General features: G+C 41.5%; 1 protein-coding gene across 1 annotated transcript in view; it reads left to right on the forward strand.

Annotated features, from left to right (window-relative positions):
• Positions 1 to 10,968, forward strand: part of PAPSS1 (3'-phosphoadenosine 5'-phosphosulfate synthase 1) — a 105,235-nt gene that overhangs the window by 3,735 nt on the left and 90,532 nt on the right. Inside the window, exon 2 of the mRNA XM_025921420.2 lies at positions 10,365 to 10,479. Within this exon, the coding sequence (XP_025777205.1) occupies positions 10,365 to 10,479 (115 nt within the window). The remainder of the gene's footprint in view (positions 1 to 10,364; positions 10,480 to 10,968) is intronic.

Here is a 10,968-nt window from a genome sequence, read left to right on the forward strand (position 1 = left end):
CTCCATCTGACTGAACCTTTCTATACTGAAACCAGCTTTTTTCTTTTTTTTTTCTTTTTTTAGGTTTGTTTATTTTGAGAGAGACACAGACAGTGTGAGTGGGGGAGGGGCAGAGGGGGGGAGAGAGAATCCCACGCAGGCTCCACGCTCAGTGCAGAGTCTGACATGGGGCTCGAATTCGTGTAACTGTGAGATCATGACCTGAGCCGAAACCAAGAGGACACTTAACCGATTGAGCCACCCAGACGCCCCAGTGTGGGACTAGCTTTTATCTGCCCTTAGGAGTGTGTGAGTTGGGCTGAGGGAGATGTGGGGCACTCAGTTCAGGTCCAGGGGTTACTCACCCCTTTGGTAGAATCATGTTGGGTTGAATTCCTTGCTTGGACCTGCCTTACTGGGGAGTTGGAGCCTCCAGCCCACGGAGTGGTCTGACATTCAGAAGCAACCTGTAGTCTCATTCTGGTTTGCCTTTCCATACCCCTATCTCCTGCTACTCCCCAAATTTCCATAGCTCCATATCTCCAGCCCCAACTTTTCTTCTGTACCTTTCATCCTCATGGTTTTACACAAGCCTTTCCTTGTGCCTGGGCTGCATGTTAACCTTTGTCACTTCCTAGAATCTTCGCAGAGCTGTGGGCTTGTTTATCATACAGTGGCCCTCCCTCCTGTGTGCGCACACTCTTACACATTGCTGAATTGGGTATGCACCCCTGTATTATGTTGCATGCTGCCACTATCACGTATTATGTAGTGATATTTCGTTACAGATGTTTTGTGTCTACACTGAGCTTCTCATATAACAAGATGGGGATAAGGAATATGGTACATAGTAAGCTTGGGTGCTTCAGACATTAAAATCCTTAGATAACATTAATATCTCTGCACAGCTTTAGAGAATATGCTTCATATGTGGTAGGATTCAGATTATAGTTTTGTCACCACCTGTGTGATCTTGGGCATGTTACCGTAATAACGTTTGTGCCTCATCCTCAAAGGTAATAATGTGAATAATAAGATACAGCTTATGGTGGACCTATATCTCCACTAGGAGATAGTGCATATCTCCTAGGGTTATAGTGAGGTTTATTTTTTTAAGTTTATTTATTTTGAAGGGGTGCCTGGATGTCTCAGTTGGCTAAGCGGCTGACTTCAGCTCAGGTCATGATCTCGCGGTCTGTGGGTTTGAGTCCTGCATCGAGCTCTGTGCTGACAGCTCAGAGCCTGGAGCCTGCTTCCGATTCTGTGTTTCCCTCTCTCTCTGCCCCTCCCCTACTTGCTCTCTGTCTCTCTTTCAAAAATAATAATAAACATTGTAAAAAAATTTTTTTAAGTTCATTTATTTTGAGAGAGTGTGCACATGCACACATGAGCGAGGGAGAGGCAGAGGGGGAACCCTAAGCAGGGTCTGTGCTGTCAGCACAGAGCCCCGTAGGGGTGGGAGTGGGGGTAGCTCCATGTAACAAACCGTGAGATTGCAACCTGAGCCAAGATCAAGAGTTGGATGCCTAACCAACTGCGCCACCCAGGTGCTGCTGTAGTGAGGTTTAAGTAAGTCAGTATATTTGAAATACTATAGTGATACCTGGCACATGAACAATATTTAAGGTGTTGTTCTTCTTATTTTTTATTATTAATTTTTATTTTTTTTGGGGGGGGAGGAGGGACAGAGAGAGAGAGAGAGAAAATCTTAAGCAGGTTCCACGCCCAGTATGGAGTCCCATGTGGGGCTTGATCTCGCAACCATGAGATCATGACCTGAGCCGTAATCAAGAGTCAGATGCTTAACTGACTGAGCCACCCAGGTGCCCCCTTGTTATTATTTATTCATCAAATATTTAACACCTACTCTGTGTGTGCCTTTGTTCTAGGTGCTAGGGATGCAGTAGTAAAAAGACAGAGAAGGTATTGTATTCTACCTGGGAAAGAGTTAATTAAAAAGCAAACAAATAAATGAATGAGATAATTCTCCCTTTTACCAGTTCTACCTTTTTTGAGCAGTTTGTCCCATACACTGTTAGATGCCTTTCACAGAAGGCCAGTACCTCATTCTGGATTTTGGAGGAGACTGAGGTGGAACAGAACAGAAACACACATGCAGAACACCCAGCTTATGAAGGGCCGAGGCAGAGGCCAATATTTTCATTCTTCAGAGCATTGGCCTGGCCATGGTCAGGGGCAGGTATTGATCTGCTGCTGGAAAAATTGCCTAAAGAAGAAGGAAAGCTGGATTTCCACCAAGAATGTACTCTTACGAATGTTGACTAGCAACAATAACAAGAACGATAACAAGGTCTGGATCTGTGTTGTCGAATCTGATAGCTGCTAGCCACCTGTGGCAACTTAAATTTAGTTAAAATTAGTAAAGTAAGAGATTCTTTTCCTTAGCTGCACCAGCCACATTTCACGCACTCCACTGCCTAGTGGCCAGTGTATCGGACAGTACAGTATAGAAGATTTTCATCATCTCAGAAAGTTGTATTGACAGGGCATGTCTAGATAGTAACTTTGGGGTGGCTGCCAGCATTTCTTCTACTCTCTGTGTATTTATGTATTCATGTATTCATTTTTACTCTCTTTCCAGGGCAAGAAATTTTGAGAGCTAGTGGCTACTTTGGAATCCTAGTTCTGGGTGATTCTGTAGCCCTGGCTTCTGGCATGATACCTGGCAGTATTAGCTTCCCCCTCAGCATACTTGTGTCTCTACATGTGAATTGGGAAATAAACTTTCCCAGCCTGAGCTCTGTTACATTGAATTTTGAGAAGTAGTTCTCTACTCTAGTGGCTCTCAACCAGATAAGATTTTGCCACTTCCAAGGGGGTGTTTGGCAGTATCTGGAGACATTTTTGATTGTTAGCGTGTGCCTGTGCTGGGGGTGCTTCTGGCATCTGTTGGATAGAGGCCAGAGATGCTACTAAACATCTGACAGTGCACAGAATGGCTCCCACAACAAAGAATTATCTGGTTCAAGGAGTCGTTATTGCTGAAGCTGAGAGACCCTGTTTTTGTTTTGGGTAAGAAAAAGGGAAAGGAAATTGCATAGCTCTGATATGCAAAATTAGGAATTTAAAGTAAGATCCAGTTGATAATAACATTTTCTTATTCACCAGCTTGGAAGTTACCATCTTTTGCTCTTTTTTTTTGTATGTTTATTTTTGAGAGAGCACACACGTGTGCACGCACACCAGTGGGGGAAGGGCAGAAGGAGAGGGAGACACAGATTCCGAAGCAGGTTCCAGGCTCTGAGCTGTCAGCACAGAGCCCCCGCATGGGGCTCGAACTCACCATGAGATCATGACCTGAGCTGAAGTCAGACGCTTAAAATTCCCAACTCTGAATTGTTTTGAAAGCAAGTTACTATGTAAATGAAGAGAATAACTTTTTTTCTTTTTTGGTATTTACCTAAATGGTAATTATTTCTGTGAAATGTCCTTTTCTAAGGATATAATTCCTTACTGAGTGAGTTTTAACCAATAAAAATAGTGGGAATGTTAGACATTATGTATAGAAGTCCAGTTTCAATTTAAATGGATGTAGCCATTGTTCTGTGTCTTCTTTCTAGTTTCCTTGATGTTTGCATCCTTTCTCTGTGTCTTTATCTCTCGTATGTTTAAGTTTTTTTTAGTATATTCAGAGTTGTACAACTATGTTTAAGTTTTTTTTTTTAGTATATTCAGAGTTGTACAACCATCACCAGTGTCTAATTTTAGAACATTTTTTCACCTCAAAAAGAAATCGTGTACCCACGAGCAGTCATTCCCCTTCCTACCTCTTCCTTTCTCTCTAGCTCCTGACAGTCCATAATGTTTTCTGTCTCTGGATTTTCCTATTCCAAATTTTCCTATAAATGGAATCCTACAACATATGGCTTACTGCATCTGGCTTCTTTAACTTCGTATAATGTTTCCAAGGTTCATCCATGTTGTAGCATGTTATCAGTACTTCATTGCTTTAGGTGGTCGAATCATGTTCCATCTTATGGATATATATCACATTTGGTTTATCCATTCATCAGGTGATGGACATTTGAGTTTCTGTTCTTTGGCTTTTATGGGTGATGCTGTTGTGAACATTTGTGTCCATGGTTTTTGTGTACTCTCGCATCGTTTTAGTAGTTAATATCAACATCTGAGGTAGACGTTAGTGTATTTTTGTCTGTCCAGCTTCTGAACTCCCTTCGTATGTGTTGGGAGTGCCCCACTGTCACTGTGGTGGGAGATGCAGGGGTCTGTCATGGCGTAATGATTTCTTTATTTATAGTTTGTCTCCTTACCTGAAATGTTATCTTATCCCCAGTATCTAGAAGGGATCAATGACTAAAATAGACTTAGATTCATTTCTCACTTCTAGGAACCTTAGAGCTGGGCTTTCTACCTGGAGGTCATCCTAGGGCCCTTCCATTAAAGGTACCGACATTTTGAAATTTTGATTCAATATATAAATGTTGCTTAATCTTTAAAACAGACTAGTTGGGTACCTATGATGTATATTCAGAGTGCATGCATGGTAGTTGATGGCAATCAGATAAGCCTCCTAGGGACTTAGTTTTGATTCATGAGGTCTGGGGGAGAGCCTGAGATTCGCTTCCTGATGAGCAACATCATTCCAGTGTTGCTGTGCAGCATGTTTTGGAATCTCACGGTGTTAAGTATAGTATTTTCAAGTTTTCTCAGCGTCCAGCAATGTATGATCTTCACTTTTGCTGTTTGCCTTTGGCTTGTTAATGTTCAGAAGATTAATTCCACTTGTGAGTAACTAAACTAAGTTATCAGTGACTGTGAACTAAAGGTTTCTTCTTTTTTTTTAAAATTATTTTTCAATGTTCATTTATTTTTGAGAGACAGGGAGAGACAGAGCATGAGCATGAGTGAGGGAGGGGCAGAGAGAGAGGGAGACACAGAATCTGAAGTAGGCTCTAGGCTCTGAGCTGCCAGCACAGAGCCCGATATGGGGCTCAAACCCACGAACCGTGAGATCATGACCTGAGTGCAAGTCGGATGCTTAACCCACCAAGCCACACGGCGCCCCAAGGTTTCTTCTTTTTTGTATGTACTCTGCCATGTCTTCACTTTATTCACATGTTACGCTACCATTTCTCCATAGTATGTCTTGAGACATGAAAGAAACATGACTGTTACCGTTTCAGAGATTCCCTTGACAGGGAAAAATCTGTTATAAGATGGCCGACAGAACTGATAGGGGAACTCCAGTCCCTCCAGCCTGAAGACTCCCCTTCCGGGTTCTTTTTCCCACCCTGCTTGCTGCCACTGGCACCAAATTACTACTAATGAGGAATGCAGAAGTAACAGACTATAAATTGTCCCCTCTGTTGATGCTCTGGGCTGAGACCTCTGGAGGGTGATCTCTGAGCCCACTGGTCTAAAATAAACCTCCTGCCTTCCAAGATCTCCGAGTGCCGCTTGGTTCTTCTGCCACGTGATCCAGACCAGTTTCCGTAACACCCTTTCAGGAATACACTGTTTAGCAGTCAGCTTAAGGCGGGTGGTGGGATGGATGATAGATGTCGAGTCCAGAATTATACTTGTTATTTGGTATATGCTCATTGCTTTTACACATTCCACTTAAAAAGGCAGAGTTGCTCATAAAGTCATGATAAACTCATAAGGCATAAAATTCTCTAAATGGCATCATAGGAGAAGTTCATTTGTCCCATAGGGAAGTGGACAAAATAATAAAACCGCCCATGTGGAAATTAAGGACGGTCAAAAAAGGCACCCTGGGCCACTTGTGTGCATCATGACAGAAGTGTGTCAAATGTGTAGAAAATGTGCACCACAATTGTCAGAGGCCATGTGAAGTTAGCCTGGTAACAGGACTGAGAGTTGTTTAGCCCTACGTGTTGAAAGTGAATAAATTCTGTTGAAATGAATCATCCCAGTTCTGCTAGACTTAAGATTGCTGAATGTTGGTCTTCATTGGCACGTTAGGCAGGGAAAACAAATCATACCTTAAAATAAGTGCCTTATATCTAACTTTTACTGAGCACTGACTAGGCACAAGAGAAGAGTTGGAACGTTGGGGAAAATACAAAGAACTGCAGCTCCCTGCGCTTGACCTACCCACCCAAGGAAGTCAAAACATACGTACATAGAAAGACACCTGAAAGTATAAAACGGTCCCTCAAGAACAGTCAAACCATATAGGCGGTAAATGTTACAGGGACTGCCTGGGTGCACACACCAGGCCACATAAATATTTCTACAAACCACCCAGACGATTAGGAAGGAAACCATAAACCTGATTTCTCTGTCCTGTGGATAGAAGCTAGGCCCTTGAAGACTGAGCAGGAATGTAGAATCAGAAGGAAACGACTCACTCTTGGCCCTTAGTGAGTCACTAATGTCATTTCTTGTGGGTGTAATTGGGGGAAGGATTTGGCCAGCGGGAGGGTGGAAAAGAAGGGAAGGGGAACTAGGAGATTGCATGTGGGAGTGGCCTTTAGGTTCTTAGTAAAGTTCAGGCGTAATTCCACCTCCTTGCTATTCCAGTAGTTTAAGAAAAGTGTTCTTTAATTTACTCTGAGAAACTGGGAGGTAGGAGATTGTGGCAGAGCTTTTTTTTCTTTTTAAGATTGTTTTGTAATATGAGAAAGATCAAACATCCATAAACAATGAGCGTCCTTAGACTGCCGTCCCTGCTGCCAGAATTTTTTTAAATGTGGGAGGCAAGAAACCCTGAGGTAACATTCTTTTCTAGTGATTAAAACAGACAATCTCTGCTTATCCTATATTTTCTCCCAGCCACATCCTCAGTGGTTGGTTTATAGCTTCTCAGGTAATTTTATACATTCTACTCAATTTAAAAAGAAAGCAGGAGGTATTTTACAGGGCCAGAATGAATTAAAATTCATTAGATACATGTTTCTTCTTGCCCCAAACCGCAATAACATGGAACAAATCCCAAAGCAAAATGACCTGAGTCAAACAGGTTTTGCAGCTGACTTGTGTAGCACCACCACCCCCCCACCCCCTTCTCCCCAGGCAGCCTGGCTGGGGCCTGAAACTAGTGACCTCTGGGTAGAGGTGTCCCTCCTCAAGAGATGAGGATATCTGTGTGGGGAACCTTGTTTTTGTTTAAGATCTTGGAAATGTGGAGCTGGAAAGTTATGTTTGCTTCATTAGTTTATTGAAGAGAAATAAGTCGGGTGACCCATATTATAATTTTTCATAAGTGATTATTGAACATGTATAATATAATTTTATTGGAAATCCATCTGTTAATGAGACGATTAGTGGGTGAGGGGTGTGACTCTTGTGGTGTACTTATTAAAAAGAATTGGCAGATTGTCCCTTTGGCCTCAGAGGATTTTCCACAATGAGTGATGGTAGGACCCAGAAGGGCAGAGATGCCTTTGTCTGGTGCACTAGGAGCACCTGCACCGTTGGCGGGGAAGTAGGAAGAGAGACCTGGCGCCTCGGGCAGACCATTTTTAGAAGAGAGTACATCTGGAAGTTGAAGATCTGGATAGAAATGCATTCCTTTACAAAGGTCATGCTTCTATGCCTCCAAGGGTGTTTGTTCCCCATTTTGAAGACCTCTGGGCCAAACCACAGCCCTGGTTGGATCTACTCTTGACTGTTACATGCCTCAACCTGTGTCCCTGATGTGGCTGCGGAAAACACTGTCCTAGTGACTGGTATTGCTTTGAATTTATGAGTGTTGGCTTCACAGGAGTTGTTCAGACTGCCTGCCAACCACTCTAGATTTCCCTCGTCCACATTTTCACTTTTCTGCGTTCTCACTCTTCCTTCTGTCTGGAGGTGCTTCACCTCCCCCCCCACCGCCCCAGCTCATCACAGGTCTTAAGTGTCCTCTTTTTGGTGAAGCCACTCTGTCTGGACATCACTTCTCTGATATTTCTTCACAATTTTGCTTTATTTACTTTTCTCCTTTCTGATATTTATTCCTGCATAACTTATATAATTTACTTAATCATTTTGGTCTTTCTTCCCCCTGTTGTCTCTTCCAGTGACCAGTGACTTTTTCTTTTTTTTTTAAAGAGAATATGCAGGGGAAGGGGAAAAGAATCTTGAGTTGGGGAGTGGCAGGGGGGCTGGGAGAGGGCAGAGAGAGAGAATCTTAAGGAGGCTCTAGGCTCAGCATTGCAGGGCTCCATCCAATGACCCTGGAATCATGACCTGAGCCCAGATCAAGAGTCTGATACTCTATGGACAGGAGCCACCTAGGCATCCCTAGTCCAGTGGCTTTCAGGCACTAACTTGTATCGTCATCACCTGGAGGGCTTTAAAATACAGATTGTTGGGCCCTGCCCCAGAGTTTCTGATTCAGTTGGCCTGGAGGCAGGATCTAATAATTTGCATTTCTAACAGTTCCCAGGATACGCTGATTCTGCTCTTCTGGGGCCACACTTTGAGAACCACTGCACTAGGAGTGAGGACCAGATAAAAGTCCCAAGAGGACAGAGATTTTTTATTGGTACTGTAAACTGTTTCATTCCTAGAGGAATTCAGTAAATAGTTTTGAATGAATGATGAATAAAACTGCCTCAAAAAGTAAGAGCTTATAAGCAGTATCAAATACAAACACCCTATCAAAAAAGGATGCTGTCACGTACCTATTTTGTAAAGGCATGCTATTAAAAAAAACCTTAATTATGGTTTTGCTCCATAGGGAGAGAAAATAGAGACTCTAATTCATTTTGTTTTGTATAGAAAACAACATTATTGATATAATATGCATACCATTCAATATATCTGTTTAAAATGCATAAATGGCTTTTAATATTTTTCAGTTTTGCAGCCATGATCACAATCAATTTTAGAGCATTTTAATAATCCCAAAAGATCCTTCTGCACGTTACCAGTCACTCTCCCTGCCCTCCAGTCTCCCAGCCTGAGGCAGTCACTAATCTGCTTTCTGTCTCTCTAGCTTTTCTCGTGTTGGACAGTTCAATAAATGGAATTATATCATACATGGGTATTTGTGACTGGCTTCTTAGCCTAATGTTTTTGAGGTTCATCCAAGTTGTAACGTGTTTGAGTACTTCATTCCTTTTTGTTGCCCGATAATCCATTGAGTGGGTATATCGTGTAAATTTTAAAATATTTTATCTAATTATCAACTGGTGGACAATTGGGTTTCCACTTTTTGGCTTTTATCAATAAAGCTGCTAGGAACTTAGGTATGTGTGTTTTGTGTGGACATGTTTTCTTGTGAGTATCTGGGAGTTTAATTATTTGGTCACGTGGTAACTATATTTAACATTTTCAGAACTGCTGTTTGCCAAAGTGGCTGTAGTATTTTACATTTTCACCACAATGTATGAGGATTCTAATTTCTCTGTATTCTCACTAGCACTTGTTACTGTCTTTTTGATTATAGCCCTCCTGGTGGATCATATACGTATCTCTTTGTGGTTTTGATTTGCTGTGCATTTTTCTGGTGGCTAATGATATCGAACATCTTTTAATCTGCTTTTTTTGTCATTTGTATTTTTTGCTTGGAGAAATGTCCATTTGGATACTTTGAGACCTGTATAAATTTATGCCATTTTTGTTGAAGAATATTTGGGAAAATGATTGCATTCCTTTTTTTTTTTTTTTTTTTTGTGGAAATAAGCAATGAATTTCATGTTTTGCCAATTAATTTAATAATTTAATTAATCCAGCTAGTTTAATATTTGATTTAATTAATTTAACCCTCTGAGCCACCCAGGAACGCAAAAGCTCTTACTGCTGTGCATTTCATGATGCCTACAGACATTCCTTCCACACTTTGTTTAGGAGTCTGCTTCTATGCTACCTTCTTAGAGGCCTTTCTTGATCGTCCTGGCTAGAGAGGTACTCATCCCTGATGTCTCTTTTCAGCTTACCATGTTTTATTTTTTACAGTCGCACTTGTCATGCTCTGATACGACCAAGTTTTACTGCTTTGTCTCCCCCAGTGTGATGCAAGCTCAGTGAGGGTAGGGACCCTGTTTAGTTCACATGGTATACTAGTAGGGCCTAAGTGAGTGGAAGACTGGGTTATGGAGTCCACTGCTCCCTTGTTAACTGGCACTTGGGCAAGTTGCTTAGCTTTTCTCAGGTTTAACATCTTCATTTGTAAAAACACAGGAGTAAGAGTTTTTGCGTTCCTGGGTGGCTCAGAGGGTTAAATTAATTAAATCAAATATTAAACTAGCTGAGTTGATTAAATTATTAATTAAATTAATTGGCAAAACACTGAACACCATGCTTAGGTACTATAAAGAAAACTGTTAGTTTTAATCTTTTTCCTTGCTTTTGGCATGTTACATAGAATAGTGACAGCAAGGAATATGTATTTACTTTTTAAAGGACTGAGGTAAATCAGAATTCTTTTTTTTTTTTTAAATTTTTTCCAGGGGATGCAGAGAGCAACTAATGTCACCTATCAAGCTCACCATGTCAGCAGGAACAAGAGAGGTCAGGTCGTGGGGACCAGAGGTGGTTTTCGTGGCTGCACAGTTTGGCTGACAGGTAAGATCAAGAGAAATAAACCAGTTAATTTCAAAAGCAGTGTTTATAGGCAGTCTTGAACAAGGATTAAGGGTATTTATTTAAATTTTGAGCTATTTGTGTGTCTGGAACATCACTGCATGTACCTGGCAGCGTTGCTTAATTATAACCTATTTCCTTTTGGTAACTCCTTTTGTTCTTTACGGAATTGCTATTGAAGTAAAGGGGGAAACCAGAATGCATCTTAAAACTACTTTCTAGTTAATAGCTATGTTATATTCTATAAATTTTTGTATGTACCAAGACCTGGATTCTGCCTTCAAGAAGCTAATGATGTAAACGATATGAAGAGAAACAGTGATAAAGAATTTCACAAAAAAGAATTTTTGCTTTGGCCTCTGATTGGTTTTTTCATTGGTTCTCCCAGAGTCTCCCTTCGGGTCAGCCAGCGCGGCCTGGTGAGAGGGTCAGTTGATTTAGATTTTGGAGGTGGCTTTACGAATGATGGAT

The sequence above is a fragment of the Puma concolor genome, chromosome B1 (assembly GCF_028749965.1).
Source record: "Puma concolor isolate L17-30 chromosome B1, mPumCon1.1.hap2, whole genome shotgun sequence".
Classification (NCBI taxonomy): domain Eukaryota; kingdom Metazoa; phylum Chordata; class Mammalia; order Carnivora; family Felidae; genus Puma; species Puma concolor.